General features: G+C 37.4%; 1 protein-coding gene across 3 annotated transcripts in view; it reads right to left on the bottom strand.

Annotated features, from left to right (window-relative positions):
* Positions 1 to 1,184: 1,184 nt before the first annotated feature.
* Cdh7 (cadherin 7) overlaps positions 1,185 to 25,505 on the bottom strand; it is a 92,007-nt gene continuing 67,686 nt past the window's right edge. For all 3 annotated transcript variants that reach the window (XM_048363139.1, XM_048363140.1, XM_048363141.1), the window contains 5 exons: positions 15,607 to 15,743; positions 14,561 to 14,682; positions 13,790 to 13,907; positions 10,053 to 10,304; positions 1,185 to 1,703 (listed from right to left, as the gene is read on the bottom strand). In XM_048363139.1, the coding sequence (XP_048219096.1) occupies positions 1,210 to 1,703; positions 10,053 to 10,304; positions 13,790 to 13,907; positions 14,561 to 14,682; positions 15,607 to 15,743 (1,123 nt within the window). In that variant the 3' untranslated portion in view covers positions 1,185 to 1,209. The remainder of the gene's footprint in view (positions 1,704 to 10,052; positions 10,305 to 13,789; positions 13,908 to 14,560; positions 14,683 to 15,606; positions 15,744 to 25,505) is intronic.

The following is a 25,505-nucleotide window of genomic DNA, read 5'->3' as shown; positions in this document are numbered from 1 at the left end:
GTGATTGGGAAACTGAATTCTTGAAAGTGTTTGGAGCATAGGGAACACATGACCTTGGAAAATAAGTTGAGCATCAAAGAAATATGCATTGCCTGTTGAAGTCTTTTTGAAACACAAATACTGTCTTCCAGTGGTTGCGTGATTTTAATGCCTCAGCAGAACAATGCATGTGTCCTTGAATACATGCTCCTTGCTGAAATGTGAACAGCGATTGCATTCCATTAGTCTACCATTGATTCTTCATTTCCGTGCTTACCTTTTTAATTAAGCTCAAGCTGGAGAAAGACCAGCATGAACCAATGAGTTTAGTGTTATGAGGCATTAAGATGGAACCTGGATGGACTAGAGACTGGTCCTCTGAAATAAGTATCACACTATGTGTCAAATGAAACAGAAAAATACAATATTCTCCTGTACAAATCAGAAGAGGTACTTTCTTAAATCACCAAATAGACAGCAACTCGTTTCTTAAAATCCCTACACAAGCATCTCCAAGCGATTCCAAACTTGAAGAATTATTTACCATTTTCTTCTATTTGAAACACCTCATATAATTTATTGGCAATGCAATGGTTTCTGCGGCCTTCAATCAAATTTCATTGGCTTTTATTGGTAGGTTTGCATCTGAGTCAGAAAGTCCAAGAATTTATGTATTGCTAAATAAAATATTTTTTTCTAACCCACAGCAATAAAATTCTGCTGAATTCTATCATACAGTAATCTAAAAGCATGACTGTAAATTGAATTTGCCCCCCTAGCGTGGGAACGTAAGAAGTTCAGGATTTTCAGTGGCACATCCTGTCCCATTCTGCTCATGAACTGTGCCGGGAAGGTCCGTTCAGGACCTTTTCCCAGCCCTGTTCCTCGTCCAGGTCAGGGAGCATTGCAGGTAGATGAGAGTAGCTATCTATTCACAAACCACCACACATTTCTTTTTATTTAGAACCCCAAACCAAACCTGCAAAATGATCAGTAGCTATGGCCAGTGCCAGTCCCTTGGCTAAGTGTAAAGCAGATATTCCCACACCAAGGCAGAAAACTAAACCGTTGAAAAGTGGAGAACTATTTACAACCAGTGTTCTCCAGCCAGGAGAGTTCTTGTTTTCAACACAGGATGGGTTGGATCTTCCTTGGTTTTTTTTTTTTTTTGTTCTCTCTCTTTCTGGCTGTTCCTTTTCCTTCAGTACATTTGACATCAAGGTGCCAAGGCTAAGAGCACAGACTCTCCTGGCCGGTGCCATACATGTCCGCCAGCCGCTTAAAGCGAGGCCCCCAGTCACTCAGATAGTCGTAATTCTGCTCCGAGTTCGAGCTGATGGAATCTAAGGAGCTCAGGGATTCGGCCACCGAGCCGTTGCCCTCGAACGCGTAGGTCTGCAGGGAATCGTAAGGGGGAGCCCCCGGGTCCACATCGGCTTCTTTCAGTCTCTCCCAAATAAACTCCCGGAAAATGACATTATCCGGGATGCTCTTCAAAGTCGGTCGACTCAAGAACTGAATCTCCGGAGTCACGTCCCTCCTGGTTTTCGTGTCTCGGATGACATTGAGGTTCCTCAGCGCTGCCATGTCGAAGGCCTCCGTGTCTTCCTCTCCTCCGCCCTCGTCGTCGTAGCGGACGATGTTTTCCCGAATGTCCCTCTCTTCGTCGAAAATGAGGGGCTCCTTTTTCCTTCTCCTCATGGTGACAATCAGGAGGATCAACACTGGAACAAGGAGACAACAAAGGGAAGGGTTTCAGGACACTCACTGCCTGGGATTCGGAATGGTGACATGAGGCCTCAGATGTTGACACAGACAGGGAAATGAATTGGCCTCCTACTTACGTGACAATTCACAGCAGTCGATGTGCTAAAATTGCTTAAAAAAATGCCTTCCAAAATAGAACACTTTGATACATCAAGACACCCTTGCCTGCACCTGTTCAGGATTGATGTCTTTCTGTACCCTTGAAATTGGTTGACAGAGAAAATTGAAAGGCCAGTTCAGTATCAGTATAATAATTTCAAAGCCATGCCACACAAAGAGATCCTTTTGAACTCCTTAATTGCTGGAAAGAAAAAAAAAAGTGTTCCTAAATGTTTTGGGTCTAATTTAACCAGCGGTATATTCTGACGGAAAAGGATTACAAGCATCTGCTCGGGGTCTTTGAAGAATGTCTCGTCCTTCTCTGTGAACTTCAGATGTTAAATAGAACTGAGGTGTCGGGCCATAGACACAGATTAAAAGTTTGTCTGTAATAAATGGAGTCCCACTTTTATGTATGAAAATCTTGAACTGGTCTTCGTGTATTACACTTACATCCAGGTTGTGAGATTGCTAACATCAGCTAAAGACAGATGTGAGAAATAAATCACTCCTTTAGCATTAGGAAGCTCCCCCATATATCAAAATTAAGACCAAATGAGACCAACATAACTGGATAGTGTTTGGCATTAAACAAACTTAGCATGCTATCTTTTTAATGTTAAAAAATGAGGGGTGATATTCCGTAGACACTATGTTGAAAATGAACTACACAACTTGTGGGTGGAGATGGGCAGGAAAACTGGGAGTCAATAAAGTGTGGCTTTGTCTAAAGAAATACTCATTACCTGACTATGTACAGGAAATAACTGTGCATTACCATAATAACAATAAACAAATATTTCAAAATTCTTTGTACACATACACACACACACACACACACACACACACACACCCCATATGTCTAAAAGCCACAGACTTTAGAGCTACTAAGAAATTGTAATAGGAAATATAAGGATATTCATACATTATGATTATTCCTCATTTTCCAAAATTTAATGTTTGGGAATGTTAGATCATTTAATATTTTAATGAGATTATTTCTAACTATGTGAGTGCACATAAAAATAAAATTTTAAATTGAATTTTTACACAGAACACCTCTTAACTGCTTGCTGGAGGGACTATGAAGATAACACCTGTGTGAAGAAAAATATTTTGTGCTGAAGCAGTGGAGTAGAGCAATATTCTCTACTTTGTTTTCTTTGTTAGTATGGTAACAAATTACTTTTATTTTCATTAAGTACTTTTACTTTTGTAAAGTACTTTATTTCTTTACTAAGAAAGTAAAACTAGCTATTAAAGATGGAATGTAGACAACAGAAAAGCCATGGATACATTACACGCAGAAAAAAATCAGGACAAAATGAAGAGGGACTAACTCAGGGGCAGAGATGGTAAGAAGGACAAATGGTTCAGGATTTGGTATTTCTACTGATGTCTCTGTAAGGTACATGGAAAGTAACCCTGTCACATGGTTCAAACAGAGAAGAGTTTATTTGGGGGAGAGAAAACTCCCAGCCCATACAAGATGGTGGCATGGGGAGACAGAGGGCATGCAAGAAAAGAAAAGAGAGCTGGGTCTCCAGTTGGGCTGGGTTATATAGGGAAAGGTGTGAGGTATGGTGAAGTGAATTGAATGTGACCTCAGTGAAGCAGGAGGTAACTGCCTCCAGGTGTGCCAGTTAACTAAGTAATGCAGGTACTGGACGAAGACTTAAACAAATGTGGGGGGGGGTGGCATTAGCATGGGGCACTCCTGGGGGTGGATCTTTCAGTCTCTAGTTTAACCTAAGGTACAAAAAGAAAAAAAATTGTGACCTAGAGATTTGTAAGCAGGTGCGTAAAACTTAGTCATTTTCATGTTTTCAGACTTACGTAAAAGTTAAATTACAAGTTTAATGAATTATTTATTTCTTCAAAACAAGGATATTGTAAACAATTCTTCGTTTCAACTGGTGGCTTAGAATGATTCCACAGGAAAGCAGGCCGGGAGTGGGGGGAATTCCTATAATCGTAGCACCCAAGAGGAGAGTAAGATTATCATCATGTCTCAACTAATATAAACAAACAAATAGTACATTTTTTGCTGAAATCTGAGTTAAGACCAATGAATATTGCTTGTGTAACATTTGTAGGTTATATTTTGTTTTTAATTAAATTTTGTGCTCAAAGTTAACAAACACAATTTCTTGTGTGTTTTCTCAAGGGCAAAATTAATTGGAGCATATTCTGAGGCAGACAGCTGGAATTAATGAAATAAACGATAAAGTTACTATGTAGAACAGATCAAAGACACAGTTGCCTGTACTATGGCAGCAGAGACCTTTAGTATTTCCAGGACATAGTGTACTGTCAAATTGGAAAACCCAAATGGAAAAATAGCAAGAACTTTCTCATGCAAGTCTTGCCTGTGCTTTGACTCTGATACTGATTCACATTGGAGCATTAGGTGTGATTCCTTGAAAAAAATATGTGTGTGTAATGCATACGTGTATATATATGCATATATTTATATTTCATAGAATAAGTACAGCTATTAGTGGTAGTCTAAGAAACTCTTTGTTCATCTTTACATTAAGCAAGGTCCAGCTCATAGTATGAAATTATAAAATGTGATTCATTTTCCATACATTCGGTTTCATGGTTGTGTGCAAGAGGAACTCATTTGTTCCAGAAATTAACTAATGATAGCCTGTTTGTTATTGTTTGTATGACAATCAAATGCACCACCAAATGTATTAAATTCTCTTCTCATAGATCACAGTAAGCACTGTTTGTTTGTTTTTTAATTTTTACATGGAGCTGCCATTATTCTTTCTCAACCATTTAGTGTGTTTTCTTCCACCAGGAATGTTTGCCATCACTTATGAAACCAGGAACACATTTTTCTGTTGAACAAAATCATAAGTAGCCACAGTAACGAGAAGAAAAATAGACTTCAGACTTGGCACTTTAGAAATCAAAATGAAAAGACATGTGACAGCTAAATGTCAGGCCTCCATCCCAGTCACTTTGGAAGAGCTACAACTATGCACAGTAAATAAACACCTTGTTAAACCCGAGTTTATAAAACTGGGTCAGACGAATCCTAATTATGTGTGAAGAGCAAAGAGGTGGAAGGAATGTCACAGGACTTTAATTACTTAGAAAATGAAATCCAAATAGGAAATAAGAAAATTTAATTTAGCAAATGCTGTGGCAATTTCAGTAAGTAGAAACAAGCCTCCTCATGCGTTATGGAAGGATTTATCTATGATTATCTACAAAAAATGTACATTTTTGAGTAAAAATTTTATAATAGAAGGTAGAAATTATACCTTCTATACTCATTAAATATACTCATTCATTAAAATTTTTTAATTCTGTATCAATATAAGTTATCTTTTTCTGTACTTTTTCTAGATGTGTAATTGTAATAGTGAAGCTGAATTATCGCTACTACTTTTTAAAATCTACTAAAGTTATTATTTAATATGTCAGTAATTCATACAATTATTTTTCTCTATTTTGGCCTCTTGGAAAAATTACTATGTATGTTAATAAATATGTATTCAATTTTGATAAAATGCCTAATTAAGTCAATGTTATTATCAGCTACATGAGATAATTTTTGTTCACAGTTTAGAATATTAAAACATCTTGCAGTAGATGGAGGAATATTTTCTACACAAAGAATCATAGAAGCAGCTGTTCAGTCATGCTTTCATAGCATTCAAATCTGGTGATTCTGTTATTGGAGCTGCATTCTGTATGAACAAAGGAAATCCCTCATTTTATTTTTCTTTGGATCTTCCCTTTCATTTAGAGGATTCAGGTGTAAATAACATTTAAAAAGTGTGAAGAACAACAGAATTTGAGAGAAATCAGAAAGGAAAAGTCACCCATAAAGTTAGGACAGATGTTAGAAAAGGATTAGCACTTCCGCATGCAAATCTAATGAATCCTCAGTCCAGAGAAAGAAAAATTTACACGTGTAATATAGAATGTTCATTTTCTGTTTTGTTATTTCCAGAATTAGTGATTGTGAATGGAAAAGGCCTTTCATCTTATCCCCTTCTAGCCTCTAACTTGAATGAACTCTTGAAACTGCCAAACCTAACTATACCTGTCTTTTTCTCCTTGACTTCCAGGTTTAGACTAGGGCTGACTTTTTGGGATGCCTTCCAGTGTTAACATTTCAGTATCTTCAGTGAATCAGTTTCTGTCAAGTTACAAGTCGCTTTAATGTGTCACATAACTGGAGCACAAACTCGTCATGTGTTTTCCTTTTGTAAGACTTCAAAATCGATCGGCTTCCTAAATAGCATCCTTAATTGAACTTGAATTTCAAAATCTTCCTCACCATGTCTGACATCTCCCCTTCTTTGTTTCCTTGTGGTATTTGTATGTAAACTTATAAAGATTTGAGTTATAATTCTCCTACTTGGTGTCTAGAGACAAGATTAATTGGTATCTAGAAACAACGTGTTAAAAAGAGTGTGCTACTAGTTCACCAAAAACAAAACAAACAACAACAAAAAGACCCCAAAAACCATCAGGCCATATGCCAGGATGGGAACTCTGTCCACATCCTACTATGTAGTGTCTTCAGCACTTAGGGCAGGAAAACCCAGCCTGTGAAGGAGATGGCAGACACAAATGAGTGCAAAAAAATCACACTCAACTCTAACCACTATGATAGGATAGGAAATAAAAACCAGGGATCACTACTCTGAGATGAAATGGAGAAACGCTGGTAATCGAACAGCATCAGTGTAAAAATGGAATCACAAATCTCTCCTTCAGATCTGTCTTGGTCTTTAGTTTGTTTTTTCACTTGTGGATATAGAGACTTGTAAGATTTTTCAACAATGGATAAAATGTAAGTAATAAAATTTTTTCCTTAGAAGGCAAATGAAACTTTTCTAATTGGTAAATATTTAAACAAAAATGTTTAATAGAAACAAGAGTCACACTTATGTGAGATTTGAAAGACTTTTTCAAGTCTATTGAAATGTAAGTATACTAACATACACACTCCATATGTTGTATGGAAGAATGGGTAGAAGTATATTCTACTTCAATGACTTTCATTGACATCTTCATGGTGATGATGATGATGATGATGATGATGATGTTATATTTAAATAAATTACAAAGAGGCTTAAATTCAGCACATCAGTTTATGAAGATAAAGCATCTTATTCAGTGCCACTCTTTCCAACTAGGTGATTATTAACTAAAAGGATATTCAAAGAGCCAAAATCGCAAAGAACACCAAAATCACAAGTGACAGTATTACTAAAATTGAAGCAAGACACGTAAGCTTCAACAGACACACAGGATTCAAAATTCACAAGTCAATTCATTTTTTATATAATGAAATGTGGGCAGAACTGCTTTATCTTCCTTTTTTTAATTCTCTTCTAATGGATGTTGCTTCAGATAACTGGTTACTTTTTAAAATATTCAGTATACCTTCTAACACTCCTCTTATTCTTTGCCTTCTTCCAAATTTTTATTATATTTAAGTAGTTGTACAATAGAGGTGTCACTTAATAAAGTAGTTTATGAATACAGTGTATTTTAATCAAAGCCATTCCCTTCAACTCACTTTGTGCTTGAAAGTTGAAGACTGCTAATTTTAAATATGATGGGAATTAAAAATCTTATGTAGGTTAATCTGTGACTATAAAGTGGACATATGCAATTTTCTTGCTTCTTATCATCCTTTGAAGGCCAGGCAATCAATACAAAGTTATTCACAGTGAACTTTTTTCTTCTTCTGGTCCTGGGGCTTGAGCTCAGAGCCTGGGCACTGTCCTTGAGCCTGTTTGTGTTCAAGGGTAGTGGTCCACCACTTGAGCCATAGGGTCACTTCTGGCTTTTTCTGAGGAGTTTATTGGAGATAAGCGTCTCACAGATGAGATACACTGATAGTGCGGGGACAACCACAGGAAGGGGATACAAGAGTACCTGGATACTGTATATGCTGGTATTAGAACTAGGGAAGTGAAAAGGAATATCAAAATCGTGAGACAACGGATAAAAAGACAAATGACTCTAAAAGCAATACTTGAAAAACCATTTGGTGTAAACCAACTGGACAACTCATGGGGGGAGAGAGAAAGGGGGAGAAGAGAGAGGGGAATGAGGGAGGAGGTAACAAATAGTACAAGAAATGTACCCATGGCCTTACGTATGAAACTGTAACCCCTCTTTACATCACTTTGACAGTAAGTAAGTAATTATTAAAATAAATAAATGACAACTCCTTTGTACAGATGAATAGAAAAAATAAAAAATAAATAAATGGAAAAAAAAAAGAGTCTCACAGATTTTTCTGCTCAGGCTGGTTTCCAACCGGGATCCTCAGATCTGCATCCTGAATAGCTAGAATTACAGGAGTGAACCATAGGCACCCAGCTTAGATATTTCTTTCCTTTACATTTTTATCCTTCAAATTACTCTGACTGCTTATATTCTAAGCAGGCTTTAACTGAGAATTTCTTGTCATTTTTAATAAATTTCTGAGGTTTCTACCACCTGTGAAGCTTGCGGAAGAAAAAAAGTTTAATTATATTCATCTAGATTTATTTGCTCAGATGTAGTTATTGAAGATAATAACTTCTATGTTCATGAGGCTATTTACAATGTATGTCTAACTAGGTCTTAGCCTGGTTAATAGGGGAAGGATGTTGGCTTCATCAATCACACTAAAAGTAGATTGAATGTACACTATGTGGTAGCCACCCAGTCCTTTACATAAATTATCTCATTTAATTCTCACAACAACTTTATGATATTTGTTCTATTATTTCAGGCTTTAAGACTACTAAGCAGCTATGCAGAAATGAACGTTGATTCCCTTTGTGTAGACCTGGTGTACGTGGAGGTAGAAATAAGGTTTACTCAGTTCCACAAATCTGGGTCTTAAGTGTGTGAATTCTGGGCTTCAACTTACAACTCAGCATTCATGTGCTTGGCTTCTTTGTTCAAGGCTGGCACTGAACCACTTGAGTTATACCTTCATTTTTTTTTGTTTTGTTACTTTTTGCTAGTTAACTGGACCTAAGAGTCTCACAGGTCATTCTGTCCTAATTGCATTTGACTCCTAATCCTCAGACCTCAGCCTCCTAAATTGCTAAGATTATAGTCATGAGAAAACAGTAGCCCAGCACAAATCTAATTGGTAAATATCACAGAACACTTAACTTCAGTTGGAAATGCTACTTTTGTTAAAATAGGTCATACATGGATTTACGAATTCCATTAAATCCTAAGAAAACAGCATAATCTTGGGTGCAAGGTGACTTGTTCCTTTTCATTGCTGCCTGAAGGAACACGGTGAAGGAGAAAGGCTTTAGAATAACCCTATCAGAGGATGGCCAGATTAGATGTTTCTCAGTTTTTAAAAGGATGCAGCATAATGTCTTATGCAATGCAACCCAGTATGTTATAAATCTTGTTTCACCAGATGACCAAATAATCATGGGAAATACAGTTAACTATGTTCACCTATTCTTAGGAATCTAGCAGTAATGCTATGATTACAGTGTTTTACAACTTTCAAACAAATATAGGAAATCGTCCTTAAATATCTTCTGAAAAAGTTGACAGCAAAGCCATAACTTCTAAATAAGAAAATAATGGAAACCTTAAGCATTCTTTCTAATCTAGAGGATCTAGATTCAAGAATTCTAAAGAAAAGAAATTGGAGCAACGCAAATTAAATTTAAAAATAATAATAAATTTGAAGCACGAGGCATGCTTCTTTGCTGTTGTTTTGAAAAATAAAATTAGTGTTACTCTATTCTACTTTTTTCTTTCTTTGGCCCGTCCTTGGGCTTGAACTGAGGGCCTGGGCACTGTCCATGGGTCTGTCTATGCTTAAGGCTAGTGCTCTACCACAGCACTACTTCTAGCCTGTTGTTATTGCTGTTTTCTGCGTATGTGGTACTGAAGAATCGAACCCAGGGCTTCATGCATGCTAGGAAAGCCCTCTACCACCAAGCCACATTCCCAGGCCATTCGTTTGTTTCACTTTTTATTCTGTGTATAGTTCACACAGCACTGGACACTGTCGCCAGAGAGTATGTCTTTCCACGTGATCAGAAGACTATGCGGGAAACATTGTTTTTGTTTTTTTTTCCCCCTGTCCTCTCAAAAAGCTATTATCAAGGCCTAAGAATCATAGGAGCGCTGTGGTGGTGGTGATGTTTGTCAGTACCTCCTCTGCACCAAGCCAACCTGGAGACAGCACCTACCCAGCAAGGTGAGGACGCAGGCCAGGATGGCGATGAGGGCCCCGGTGCTGAGCCCCGCAGGCAAGACATAGGCCTCGGCGTTGCAGGTCTGGGCTACGCCGTCGTTGTCACAGTCGCACACGCGGATGGTGAGCGTGTTGGTGCTGCTGAGCGAGGGAGAGCCGCTGTCCACGATGAAGATGGGCAGGTAGTACACCGACTGCTCCTGTCTCCGGAAGCCGTTTCTCCTGGTGAGGATGGAGGCGGTGTTGTCTAGGATCAAGAAAACAAACGCATCACAAGGCTCCTCCCGCAGCAACCCGTCTTCCCAAACTCTCTGCCACTCTGTTTCCTTGCATTCGTAAGTTAGGGCAAGCTAGATGTCGCTGAGATCTGGTGGACAGAATGCTATGCTTGGCACGTTAGACATGGATGTTCCGCCGCACACACAGCCAGAGGAACGACTATAAACTGGATGTGAAAACTTGTACGTTTCATCTAGTTTGTTAGTGCAACTTCCTAAAAAAAAATAATCAACATTAGATTACTTGTACTCATCTTGCGTTTCAAACTACAGGCTTGTAGAAGGGATAGCAAAAGTGAACAGGTTATTCTCTTCTTAACGAAACCCAAGTGTAACGTAGGGTCCACCTTTTCTTTGACAAGGTCTAAGCTTCGTGGAGAAAAAAATGTGTTATGAGGAATGTGCTATTATTGAAATTGAATTTGCAGGCATGCTTTCCTTAGAGAGTATGTTCTAGGAATGTGTCACTCAATCTCATTGTTATGGCCAAAAGAAAAGAAAAAACAAAAAAACCTAAGATGGTTGTGGTCTCCTCCAGTAACCATCACCTTCAGCTCCTTCAGTGATGAAATTTTAACACAGAGGAAGTTATTGTACACAGATATGTAGGAGAAAAATTATTGTATAATTTTTAGAAATAATATTCCTATACTTACTCTTTCCCTAACAGCAAGTTTTAAAACATTTTCTTAATAATAAAACAAGCCATTGTATTCAATAACTAATCATTTGATTTCATAAAATATAGCTACCTTAGTTACAAAGGTTTACAAAAGGATTTATTTAGCTATAATTTCCTGATATGAAATAGATTTTTTTGTAACTGTTAAGTCATTGTAACTCATTGTCTTTGATAAATAATTAGGAAAGTTATGACATCCTTAGATTAATGGAGATATAAAGCAAAAAAGGAATATCAAGATCATAATGCCACTCAGTAAGCTTTAGTTACATCCTCCTCTTGCCGGTCATGAAGTCAGGTAACCAATGTGAGCTTGAACTAATTTATGGTATTGTAGACAGTAGGCAAACCTCATTTCTGTCTCAAGCAAAACAACACTGAAAGCTTAGGGTAGACTTTTATTTTATTGAACTTTTTTCTTTATTGTCAAAGTGTGGTACAGAGGGGTTACAGATTCATATGTAAGGGAGTGGGTACATTTCTTGTTCAACTTGTTACCTCCTCCTTCTTCCCCCTCCCCCTTCCCTCTCCCCCCCCCCCCCAAGAGTTATGCAGTTGATTTACACCAAATGGTCTTGTATGTACTGCTTTTGGAGGGTGAACTTTTGAAAAAGTATCAATTGCAGTAATAGAGACAATAATAAAAATATCTGATTTCTCAGGTTTTTTTCCTAATGTCTTTTTTTATATAACAGAATCTTACTGTTTTGAAATATATGGACTTGAAAAGATACTGAAAAAAAATTTTTTTTTTTTTTTGGCCAGTCCTGGGCCTTGGACTCAGGGCCTGAGCACTGTCCCTGGCTTCTTCCCGCTCAAGGCTAGCACTCCGCCACTTGAGCCACAGCGCCGCTTCTGGCCGTTTTCTGTATATGTGGTGCTGGGGAATCGAACCTAGGGCCTCGTGTATTCGAGGCAGGCATTCTTGCCACTAGGCTATATCCCCAGCCCCAAGATACTGAAAATTTTAAGCATGGAAATGTTTGCAGTCACAGTTTGAGTATATACTATTATTAATAATACACAGGTTGATGGCTTCCCTCCCATTGGTTTAGATACTGTAAGTGTTTATAATGTCGTACAAAAAGTTCTATAAATTGCTGATTCTTAATGTAGCAAGGCAGATATCAAGACATCAAAATAGTGTGCATAGTCACATGTGTATGCTCATGTATACACAGTAAAGGAAAGAGCACCAGCTGAAGCACCCAGCATGTGCAAAGGGAACTGTTAAATCATCTCTTCAGGAATGTGGTAATGAAATTCACAACACTCCACCTTTGCTCCCCAAGACAGAAGACAGCTGGGACCGTGGGCCAGAAGCAGCTGAGGTGTGATCAAACAGAGGTCTCATCCATTCAGACATTTTTTTTTTGTATACACATACAGCAATCAACAGTCATGGAGGTATTGCACTATGACCCTTGAGTGATAGATTTGTATTCTTCCTGTGGAGATCCTGCCTTCTTCTATCTGTGTTTGTATGGGATATGTCAAAGAATCAAGAATGATGTTTCCCAAGTATGATTGAATCAGAGTCTGGGATTACTCACAGAGAGAATGCGCTGTCTTTTCTGTTACTAAAAGGGACAATAGTGTGTTCTAGCTAAGGGGAGAAGGGAGCCAGGACAATTGATTCTTCCATATCGAATTTTTTAAGCTTATTTGTATTTTTTTTTTTTTGCACTAAAGAAAGGTACTGAAGAATGGCTTTGGGCCAATAACCTCAGAACCCTTCATTTCTGACAGGATGGGGCTAACAAAACTACTCAATTCCCCCTGATATTTGAATCTTAAAATAGCCTCATATGCAATTGTGTAACTAGAAAATATAGGAACAGATTATTTTAATGAGTATATTCTTTAAAGTTCTTATGATTGCCTAGCAGCGCTGGTGGTTCATACTCGTTACCAAACTATTCTGGAGGTGGAGGCCTGAGGATCACAGTTCAAAGTCAGCTGGGGAAGGAAAGTCTCCGACATTCTTAGCTTCAATTAACCACCAGAAAACCAGAATTGGTGCTGTGGCTCAAGTGGTAGAGCTCTAGCCTACAGCTGAAGAACTCAGGACAGCTCCCTGGCCCAGAGTTCAACTCCAAGGACTGACTAAATAAATACATAAATAAAGTTCTTGTAATTACTAATACATATTATTGAGAAAAAACAGAATCTCTTTATTGGCATTTAAAAACTTTTCTGTAACAATGTTAGGAAATTTCTGAGTGGTTAATGTTGATGCAAGAAAATGTGAGAGGAATTTCTTTTATTATTACTATTTTGGCCACATTATTGTTTTACTATTAATTTTCTGCACCTGGGTCATTTTTATCTTCATGCCAAAATAACTGATGTTATTTTTCTAAATTTAAATTATAATTGAATTCATCTGAATTGTGTGATGTGCAATTATTTTTCTCATGTTTCAAGTTCTGTGTATGTCTCACAACTTACACAACCCATTAGATCATTGGATTAAAAAAAGTGTCTCAATAAGGAGGCAAATATCCAGAGTAAAAGAGAGAATTAGATCTAAGTTCTCCATTAGGCTTTAGGACTAAGATGGTTTAAATAGTAGCTTCTTCTTCATGACAGAAAAATCTACAGTTAAAATTTATTTGAGGGGCTCATTGTCCTTTAAATGCTTTTCCTTGCTTTTTCTTAAAGAAAAATAAAGAAGAAAAAAAAATCCACAATCAACCTTCCTAAGGAAGATACAGTTCTTGCTTACAGAGTCTTTTGCATTTGCTCTCCTCTTATGACATGATGCCTTACCTTTGTTATCTTTCAGTGAAAAGTTGTGGTTATTTGTTGCATCTGTTGTTAAGCTGAAGTAGAACTGGTGCCCATTGGATGGCTCATCTTTATCCACAGCACTGATTTTCTGGATAACCTAGGAATAGGGAATGGAAAACAGGAAGGCGCGTTGGTGTGCTCTGGGAAAATCTCTGAGGCAGGGAAGAATGATTTCAGCGCTCATAATAAAGGTCATCTTCTTGAATAAGTTGGAGGAAATGAATCAGGTGTACCAATGTGAACCCAATCTACGAAAGGGCTGAGATAAACAAACCATGGCCTTTTCAAAGTGTGTGTTTGAACTAACTTTTGTGAACCTCAGAAACAAGCTGCACCAATTGATTACACATCCTCCTAAACATCACAGACACCCAACAATACAGATGAGCAAGCCAAGTGGATGCACAGTACTTAATTCTTACAACTTCAAGGTACGTAAGCCCTGCAGTGGAACATGGGAAACAGCCTTGCTTAATATGCTATATTTCTCCTTAAAGAAATCCATGGCCTTACCCATTAAACAGGGTTTAAATAATATCTGTCTCCTATTTCTCAAGAACTTTCATCACTCAATTAAACCAGCATTTGAAAGTTCCTTTAATATTAGTTTGTGCAACACATCAAAGTATTAGCTTTGCTGAAACAAGTTGATTGTAGGCTAGTTTAAAGCCGGATGATTTCAAAGGCATCGCTGCTGGACAATTTAAAGAAAATCAAAAACAAAGAGAGCAAAGTTGTGAGGGAACCTACCTGCCCTGGCTGTGCATTTTCACAGACAGTGGTCTCGTAGTCCATGGCAAATTCCGGTGCATTGTCATTAATGTCGAGAATAGTAATGGCCACGTAGCCTCTGCCCACCTGGGAGGGATTCTCTAAGAAATTAAAAAAATTGCATTAGAATTTTCAATTAGAAAAAACTAGTACACGGCTGCTCTCTTGCTCAGATACATAGGAACAAGACAAGCATCCAAATGTATACTGAAAGTCAGGTAAACGTGTTCCATATCACAAGATTCAACATCAGAAATCATGACAGTATGTTATTTAAACAGAGCTCTAGTCTGATCTAAATACATAAATGAAATTGTGTCTGTAACATATAAGTTACACATATATACATGGGGTATTTGTGCATGTATGTAGTCTATGTATCTTTATATATCTATATGTGCATAAAAGTATATTCAGTTTATGTACAGTATATGTGGCATGTATATTTGTGTGTGTTTAGTCACCAATAAGGAAATTCTTGGAAAAAGAATGAACAGTAAGCCACACAAGATCATATTTTTTCAGCTAATATCTCATATTTACACAAACATAGTTATATACACATGCATTGTATGTATGTGCCTTATCAAATATGAAATGCATAGATTGAAAATAATTAATTCTTCTTTTCAACGGTTTTCTCACCAGGGACTAAAAGTCATTCAGTAGCAAAATATTCTAACCTAGATAGCTTGTTACTGATTAATTTCCTAATTCTTACAAATTATTTTATCCACTCCTTATCAGCGTCCTCTCAAAATAAGTAATTTGACTAGAACACAAAAATATGTCAAAAGGCAATGAAAAACCATTATGTTCGTCTCCTCTGTTCATCAATGTTTCAAATATTAGCAAGTAACTCTATTGAACATAACTATTTTATAGCTCTGTGAGTTTCTGGATTCTCAGGGATTTGTTCAATTCAGTTGTGCACCTAATACAAGTAAGCTGATTTCATAATCTCATAATCTCTCTGGACTCCCACTCCATCCCATCATCGTGCAATTCAGAACCTCACAACTTACGGCTCTCCATTGCTAGGACTGTGATGTTATGAACAGCATTGGTCTCTCGATCCAAAGACTTAGCAGTTGTAATCACTCCACTGTTGGCATCGATATTGAAATATCTCTCCAAGTCTGTGTTTCTGTCAATTGAATACCTAATTGAAAATTAAAAGTTTAGCTTTCATGTTTGATTATATTTTGTTAAAATTATTTTGTTAATTACATAGCTAATCACCAAATCCTGCTGACGCTGATTTGTTCTGTTAGGAACAGAAATGCAAGCCTTGTTTAAATTTTCTGCATAGCTGTTGGGTCGCATTCAAAGTAATATCTTTTCTCTACTACCAGATGTTCTAAAATGAATTCTAATGTATCTTTATGTTCACTGTGGCTTTGAATATGCTATTATATTTAAGATGACATTGTAATACATCAATTAATGGTATTAGTAAAATGGTAATTATTACTGTTTTTATTACTTCTAATATAATTTATAGTGGATATTAGTCTGTTCATGTTTATGGGTCATTCTAAAATTAAGTATTCAGATAGCCTGTTATTTTCATATAGTTATACTAATATATAATATATACTTATGCTACTGTATACTTATGGTATTACCATATTTTATTTTTATAATATCAATCTGGTTTTTGGTACCTTTATATTTGGAATCTTTCCATGAAAGTACGTGGCCAGCGTTCTAATACCTGTTAGAATATAGAGCTCTTAAAGTTTGCATCGCTGTGGGTGCTGGTGGCTCACGCCTGTAATCTTGCCTGCTCAGAGGCTGAGATCTGAGGATTGTGGTTCAATGCCAGCCCTGGCATAAAAGTCCATGAGACTCTTATCTCCAATTAACCACTAAAAAAACGGAAGTCGTGCTATGGCTCAAGTGGTTGAGTGCCAGCCTTGAGCTGAAGAGCTCAGGGGCAATGCCCAGGCCCAGAGTTCAAGCCCCACAATCCCCCCCCCCCGCCAAAAAAAAACAACCTTTCCATCGCTAGTTGCAATACAAATATTACTAAAAACAATTCCAGACCATTTCTTTTACCCATTCATAAAAGTTTCTATTATTTTACTTTCCTCTTACAATTTTCCTGGTGGGGTGGGTCAGAGAAAGGCTCTATTTTAGGAAGAAATAATCAAAGAAACAATTGACCCAACTGAAGAAAAATTAAGAAGTACACAGAGAACTGGGTTAGACCTGACGTTCAGTAACTGACTAAACTTCCCCCCCAACATGGAACATACTGGCATCTGCATCTCTGGGTCACCTTGACTTCAATCGTGAGGCCTGTGGTGTCAATTCAGACTTTTCATGTTCCACTATATTTTGTGACTCTGGTTTTTTTTTAATGAATATGCACTCAGCTTTTTAATTTTCAAACGTACAGATAACCAGCTTTGGGAAATAGGCTTACCGCTATCTTTTCCTCTCCTTCCAAGAACTCTCCTCCTTCCTGCAGCTACAACCTACTGATGCATCTAACATTGTTCAGTGTCAGTGTGATTTTTTTTTAATTTTTTACTTATTTCTTACAATTGTGGCCCTAACTACTATAACTCCTAGTGTATATGCCTAGGGCAACATGGCATCTTTGGCTTAAACCAATCGTCTCTTGCGGGAATTAATACATGTTTCAGTAGGATGAGCTTTTAGGTTTGATTCTCAAGAGATTTCAGATAAATGGTAGCTGGAGAGGTAGGCATTTGATAAACTGAATGGAAGAAGAATATCCATTTCCTAAATATCTTCTTTGCATAGATGACATGGGAAGGACCAGGGTAACAAACTGGTGCTGGCAAATATGGTTCCTTTCATGACACTATGTTAAGTAATCAAAGTTGCTTCTAGAACAAGCAATCTAGGCATAGTATAAGTGTGTGGAGAGTGGAATCCTTACGGCAGAGCCTTGTAAGTAAAACATCATTGTTTTCTTTATGGTCCTGTAGTCACATGGGTCACGTTAACTTGAAACTTGAGGAGAATACACTATTTATTAGATTATATCATACAGTAAATGATATGTTGGACAATAGCTTTAATACTTTCTCAAAAAATAAATGATGAATGTAATGCTATTAATGGTGTAATGAGGCTATTCATCCTGTCATTCCTGAAATACTTTTTAGCATAAAGAAAATGCCAAAATGCAGGCCCCCTAAAGAATCTCTTTCTAATATGCATTGTTGTTAGGATGGCTATAGTAATAATGGATTTACACTTCCCTGAAAAGAATTATAATGGAAAAGATAAGTCACAATTTAAAATTTTACTACTGTTATTAAATAGCAGATGTTATTCTCTGTCAAAATATTCTTTGAATTTAAGCATACGCTAGTCATATAATCACCACTGAAATCAGAAAGTGGAACTGGTTAATCACCACAATACTCTTGTGTTACAGATTCTCTCAGGCAGGCATGGAAAATACTTCTCTATTCTCCATCATCAAAGTTCAATCTCGTTGAAACTGACTTCTAAAACAAAACATACAGAATGTAACCTATTGAAGATAACTTTGCTTTTGTGGTGCTAGATAAACTTGTCCAACTGCTGTGCCCACCCTTATATTTTAATTTTTGAATTTAAGAGCTCATCTATTTTTAATGGTGTATAGTATTTGATGTGCCTTGCTAAACAAGATTCTTTTTGTATCTGTAACTATATACATACTTTGAATATAAATATATACATATTACTGCACATACAAGACCATGTATGTAAGCATATATTCTTAACTATATACTTTTTCTACATATTTAACCAAAAACTGGTATTTCTATTTGAAAAGATGATAATTCATTACCTATGTTCTCTTTCAGAAGTTGAGCCTATACTACAACATTCAGGTGCTCATTTTCTCAAACGGTTAAGCTAATTACTAACCTAATAAGAGCATATTCTTGGAAGGATACACATGTAGATTCTCCAATGAGAAAAGTCATTGATTTTGACAAGTTTCTTTAAAAATGGGCTCAAATAATTTCCTAAAGAGCTAAAACCATAAATAAACAACTTGATTCTATTATCAATAGCCTCCAAGATTGCAGCATAGAATAAAAGACATTTTACTTGAGAATTCATTTAATATGATAAATGTTTTCAGGCTCTCTTCACTGTAGAGAAAAATTACTAGACCTCTCTGTGTTTTGAAGTTTCTATCATTCAAATATTTATAACTTCTACATCATAAGCATTTCAGCCCAGACTTAAGTATGTCAAGTATCTTTACAGAGTTATAATACTCTTTTACCTTTCAGTGTAGAATATGGTCATACATAACTACCCTTGCATCTATGTTTGTGTATTTATATATACATATGCATATATACATATATATTTTGTAACTTATGTTTTATCATTGCTTCTCATCTCATGTCTTTATTTCATTGCCTCACACATTAAGTCATATTTCAGTGTTATGAAAAGACACTTTTTTAAGGAATTGCTACATAGATAAATAATCTTTAAAATAGTCAAGTATATGATGAAGTCTTAGGATGAATGATTTTTTTTGTGTGGCCAAATAAAGTGGAGGACATTAAGGGAGATTTGGGAAAGAATGTGACATTAGCCTGAGGAATGGCGGAGACTAAGACACCACCAGTGTTTGTTTCTATGCTTCTTAATCGCCGGCCTTGCTGACAAACAGTATTCTAACAACCTGCCATCGTGTTTTACCAGACCCTCTGGACATGGAAAAATATTGGAGATGCTCTGAAGAGTTAACTAATGCATCACAATAACAAAAAAAATCATTAGATAAGTAATATAAATAATTAGAATCATTTTAAGGATGACATCTATATTTATGTCCATTTTAGAATACTAGAAAGGCAGATTGAAACCAAAGAGAAGAAATAAATGCCCCCACAGTTTGGAGGACTATGCTTTTTGTTGTTCTGAATCTCCTTCCCTGTAGCCTGAGAACTGATGTTGGCTAGTTAATTGGAAGCAGGGCCGGAAGTGAGAAGATAAGTGCTTCCTCAAGGGCTTTCTTAGTCACAAATGATCATTTCCTCCAAGGCAATTTCTGGTGCTGTTAACAGTGGTGTGTGGATCCTCAATGGATGTAGCTTACTTCTGCAAAAGGAGAGCCTAAAAAATAGCCCTGGCCTCTGAATGTTAGAGAAACCAGTTCGGAAGACCACTTCTACACTCTTGCAGTGCAGTGGAGATGCCCACTGGTTCTGCAGACAGCTCTGTAGAGAACTGTCCATCATCAAACCTATCCCTACCATAGTGCGTCTGCTACACAAGCCCGCGTCATCCTCCATTCACTCTTCATCTACCCCAGGGCAGACCCACCCGATTTCCCCCCAAATAGTCTTTCAAGTTTTCTCACGTTCAGAATGTACTGAATATGTAAAACCTAGTTTACCTTTCTTCCTCAATTCTCAACAAACGTAAGGTCATGTGGAGCAGAGACTCCTGTTTGTGTGCCCAATATCTTATTGGGCTAAATTCTTGTTACAAGCAGGGGATTTTGTCCGAGATAATCAAGTGTCCAGCTGAAAAGGTACACTTCCTAGTTTCTCTTGTGGACATAGTGTTTTTATGGCTAAGATTTAGAAGATGAGATGTAAAACAATTTGTTTGGTAGAACCTCACTGATGACCAAGAATGGAGATGGTATTGGCTTTCTGCTCCTTCTGGTCTCTTTTACCAGGGACAGAATCACAGTTACAAGAGCTTCAGGCTGGACATGTAGCTTAGTGGTAGAGTGCATGAAGCCCTGGGTTCAATTCCTCAGTATCACATAAAAAGAAAAAGCCAGAAGTGGTGCTGTGGCTCAAGCGGTAGAGTGCTAGCCTTGAGCAAAAGAAGCACAGGGTCAATGCCCAGGCCCTGAATTCAAGTACCAGTAAGTGACAGAAAAAATCAGAAGCAATCTTGTATGTATGGGGTAAAATATGCCTGATTTTAAGAAAGCAAAGGTCCTCATTGGCATTTAGCTGCTGAATCATTCAACACATGAGACCATACATCCAGACTTCATAGCTAGTCATCTGTGTTGTTCTTTGTCACTATGAGAACACTGTTTCTTGCTAATGGAAGCAAGCATCATTATTGACCTATTTCAGTACTGGACTTTTGAATCTCAACATTGATAGTGAGTGGAAGTATGACTCCAAATATGTATATCTGATCCATCTTTTCAGTGTTCTTCATACTTATCACTGCGCTTTTGGTCTCTGACACTTACAGTTCTATGATTTAGTGTCTCTCCCTCACCCATACTCTATGCTATGTAAACTTCTCACCAGTCCAAACTGATACATACATGGATGACTGGAATATCAAATAAATCCTAATTTCTTTGCCTTTCTCATATTGGTTCGTCTGTACTCCTGTCTTTCTTCCTTCTCAATTATCGAAGAACTATATTTCCTTGAAGTCAATTCACCACCATTGACATGGCAAGCTATTCAAACTATAACAGGTGTCCCGCCCTTATTGGAAACCCAGCAGTGTGTGCTCTCCGTGGAATGCACCCGAAGATCCTTCTTTAGGCCAGCAGGAACTGAGACACAGACCTAAAGGGTAACGTTATAAGCCTGACCCTTCAACAGACTTGTGCTCCTTTGCAGACTTTCAATTCAGCATTTGCATTTTGTGTTTCTTCATCTTCAAAATGAATGTGATATACAAGGGTTTCTCGTCCCCGGGTGTAATGTACTTTTCTTTTTCTTTTCTTTTCTTTTCTTTTTTTTTTTTTTTTTTTTTGGCCAGTCCTGGGGCTTGGACTCTGGGCCTGAGCACTGTCCCTGGCTTCTTCCCGCTCAAGGCTAGCACTCTGCCACTTGAGCCACAGCGCCACTTCTGGCCATTTTCTGTATATGTGGTGCTGGGGAATCGAACCCAGGGCCTCATGTATATGAGGCAGGCACTCTTGCCACTAGGCCATATCCCCAGCCCCTGTAATGTACTTTTCAAGATCTCTTCTATAGATGTAGAAGAAGGAGGGGTGTGAAGTACTTGATGCCTCTGTGTTTCTTATTTGTTCCACACATCTGTTACAAAACAAATTCTGTGCAAATGCCTTTTATTTTCACGGATGTGACTGGCAAGCCAGTGAGATTAATGAGGATGTTTTTCTTTGTAGTCACCAGTGATCAAATTTGGTCACAATATGAACATGCTGGCGGGGTCTAGGTGAGCACAATACATCATCAATACTTCACACATGGCAAAGGAAATCAGCAAGGGCAAATCTGAACAATAGAAACAAGGGAGCCATTGAACACTGTGTGCGTGTGTGTGTGTGTGTGTGTGAGAGAGAGAGAGAGGGTATGTGTGTGCACGCACATGATGTACATGCACATACATACAATGATATAACTATTATACTTTACTAGTATACTGGAATAACATTTGTCAGCTCTGTGACCACAAGCACATTTATTAGTAATGCAGAAACAAAAGTGCCATTCTTGGTGTTATTTAGTGAAAAGCAAAGTACTTCCAAAAAACGGCAGAATACCCTTCACAATGTCAGGGGATACTCAGCTTGTCCTCCCCCCTCCGCCTGCTTTATTCTGATAAGAGCAAGCCAGATCTTTTGGGGGAATTCATACTTTCTCAGGCTCATGTAGTCCTGGCACTAGAATAGACATTCAGAACATTCTGGGTTAGAAATGGCCCACATTGTACAATAAACCAAAACCTCTTCAAAAACTCTGAATCCTGACCTCAAGGTCACAAGAAAAGGGTTGGATTCGATTTATCCTTAGCAGCTCCATACTAAAAAGACTCTTCGTTTTTGTTATTCTTACTTAGAAGGGGACCTTGCTTCTCTCTCTTCTGAAGACAGATGATTCAAATTTTCTTTTTCTTCCTTTTTGTTCTGAGTTTGCTGCAATTATTTAAAAATATTCAAACTTCTTTACTGGTTACCTTAGCTAATTTCTGTCGATTATAATTAAGGGTTGCTACCAGGACAATAGAAGGTAGGTAAGTAGCTGTTCCCCTAACCTTTGAATTCATGGGTGATTCTTCCTCACTTACATGAAAAAGATTGTAGAATTTAGTGTTGCTTTATTAATCTACTGCTTCAATAGGTCTAAAGAAAATAGTGTGAGGGTTAAATTAAGAAACACGGAAATTTAAGATAATTCATCTGGTGTGAAGTCTTCAAAAAGCTAACTCAGATCTTTGTTGAGAGCGCTGCTCTAATTATACAACAATGTAATGCACAAAAGAAAATAAATTACTCATATCCTACTTAACAGGTTTTGAAAATAATCTCTACATAGTAAATATACTAGTCTAACAAAACAAATGCCTTTGTTTTCACTTTCCTTTTACATTTCTTGGTGGTAATTATGTTAAAAAATGAACAACTGTTTAAAAGAAAGCTCACATTGTCTATACAGAATTGATTTCTGCTACTTTGTAGATAACCCACCTTTGGTGTTAATACCATTTTCTGAGTTCCTAGTATACTATGTGCCTTATAAAAGCTAGATATTTCTAAGTGATTTAGAATAATGCACAGGGATGTGTGAATGCATGCCAGGCACTGAAAAACACACGCTGAATTATTCAGACCTCACAAATGTGTTCAAACTAGGCCCGCTGGATAATGTCATTTCCAAACCTTCTTTATGACTTTTCAGGTGAGGACATACAGTACCAACCATGCTAACAGGGCTCTAAGGTTGGGAAACTGTATCTGAGTACCTCTGAATATTAGTATGGATATAGTTCTCTGTTTAAGTAGATAGAAATCCTGAAAATGATGTGTGTTCCTTTCTTAATAAGCCATCACCTTTGTAATGCAATCATGTTTCAAGTCATTGGCTATTTTTAGCACTGGATCTTGGAGATTGCTCTGTAGCCTGCGGAAATGAATCTGCTGATTTCCTAATTCAGCACTAGGCTCGGATCGCACGACTAAATAAAACACAGACATACTTTGCATCATACTTCCTTGGCTTGTCCAGCTCCTGCCATGCTTAGGCTATCACTCATTCGCATGGAGTCACATGTCCAGGGAGTGCACTGTGCGTAGAATTTCTCTCACACTGTGCCCTGTTACTGCACAGCTATTTTTTTATCCTCCTCGTATTTTTTTTTAAACTTTTATGGGATCTTGTTACTTCACTGAGCTTGGATATTCCTAGAGTTCAGAGGAAATGTTTTATTCATCTTTGTTTCATATAGAGCATTTTCCCCAATGTCTTGCTCAGAGCAATTTCTTAATAAATGCATATTGAGTCATTGATCAGTCTGCCACGGGTGACATAAAGAATGAGTGCAGAGTCCTTGGATCTCTAGGCTGCTCGGGTAGCTCTTAATGTTGTGGATGACAAGCTCAGGAGTGAAGTATCTACCGCTCAAAGAAATGGTGTGTCCGTAGATGAGTGTGTCCATCCTTCCAAGTGCCATAGATACAGGCTGATGTTTAGTGTGACGGGACAACATTCACATTAATAAAAAGTAAAAACATGCTTGCTTTCAGTAACCTTTTTTGCTATAAAATGTTACAAGTCATTGTAGGTTTTGTCTAATTTTGGTCTTTATATTTGACTCTGCTTTTTATTTCTCCATGAGAAAAAGGAAGGCTAAGTATTCATGAAATAGTCATTTAGGTTACATTAACTATCTGTATGGGGGAAATGAATAAAAACCTACACACACACAAAAACATCAAATTTCCCAATACGGACATGTCCTGGCCTCTACATTCATTTAGATTTCCAATGATATGTATTATACTGGCAAACAGTTAAAATGCCAAAGCTCTAGTAGTCATGTGCTTGCCCCAGTTTCTCTTCAGCAAAGAGCACATGTTCACAGAGGAGCTACACTTAGCCTTTGATTTTCACTTTAGGGAAGAAGGTTAAAAAAAAAAATTCCAATGTATGCCAGCTAGGGATCAGGTGGGAGAGATTTTCTATTTTTTTCTTGCTGAAGGGACAGGACATATCTCTTTCTAGAATTCAAATCTCTTGCTCCATCAAGAATTATATATTCTAAACATAAGATGTCATAGGCTAGATTTCAGTATTGCATAAGAAGTTAAAATTTATCCAATTGTTGTGCTTTTTTTTATATGTTTCTAGTACTATTGTCCTAATTTAAAATGATTACAATGGAAGAAATACTGCTTTTCCATTCATCAAAGAACTACCAAGTTCTAAATGTGTAGAAGCACAAAGAAGCTCTTAAGACATCTGCTACACTCGGGCTCCATGGTGTCTCAAAAGATGGGGCATTTTACCAACCATGCTTATGTTGAAGGATGACCTTTTGGAATTTACTTGATCTTTCAATGAAAATATGCATTTAATTACATGCATTATTTACTATTATCTATTTTTTAGTGTATGCATGTTAGTCTTCACTCTAAAGTATGTACACTTTGACTTTATTGATCTTGGAGTACAATGGCATGCAAAACCACAATACTCATAATATATAATCATAATATATAACGGCAACACTGGATAGCATTTGTCAAAATTCACAATGTAATGCATCATCTACCTCTCCTTCTTATGCAATGGAACAAAAAACACTCCACAAAGCTCCTGGAATAAAGCACTCAGCACTGACCTTTTCTTTTTACTGTTTCAGAAAATCACAGGATATTTAGTAACAGCTCCTAGGTCATTCAACAAATACGAGAGCAGGAAGGGCTAGGAATTTGGCTTAGTGGCAGAGAGCCTGCCAAGCATGCATGAAACCCTGGGTAGGATTCCTTAGTACCACATAAACAGAAAAAAAGCCAGAAGTGGTGCTGTGGTTCAAGTAGAATAGCACTATCATTGAGCACTGAGAGGCTCAGGGACAGAATCCAGACCCTGAGTTCAAGCCCCAGGACCAGCAAGAATAAAGAAAAATAAAAAGGGAAAGAAAGAGAAGAAAAGAAGAGCAAAGGAAAGACAAGACACTTTTGGCCAGA

Source organism: Perognathus longimembris, chromosome 15, assembly GCF_023159225.1.
Source record: "Perognathus longimembris pacificus isolate PPM17 chromosome 15, ASM2315922v1, whole genome shotgun sequence".
NCBI classification, from domain to species: domain Eukaryota; kingdom Metazoa; phylum Chordata; class Mammalia; order Rodentia; family Heteromyidae; genus Perognathus; species Perognathus longimembris.
Note: the sequence above shows the minus strand (reverse complement) of the source record. Positions and strands in the feature narration are given on the sequence as shown.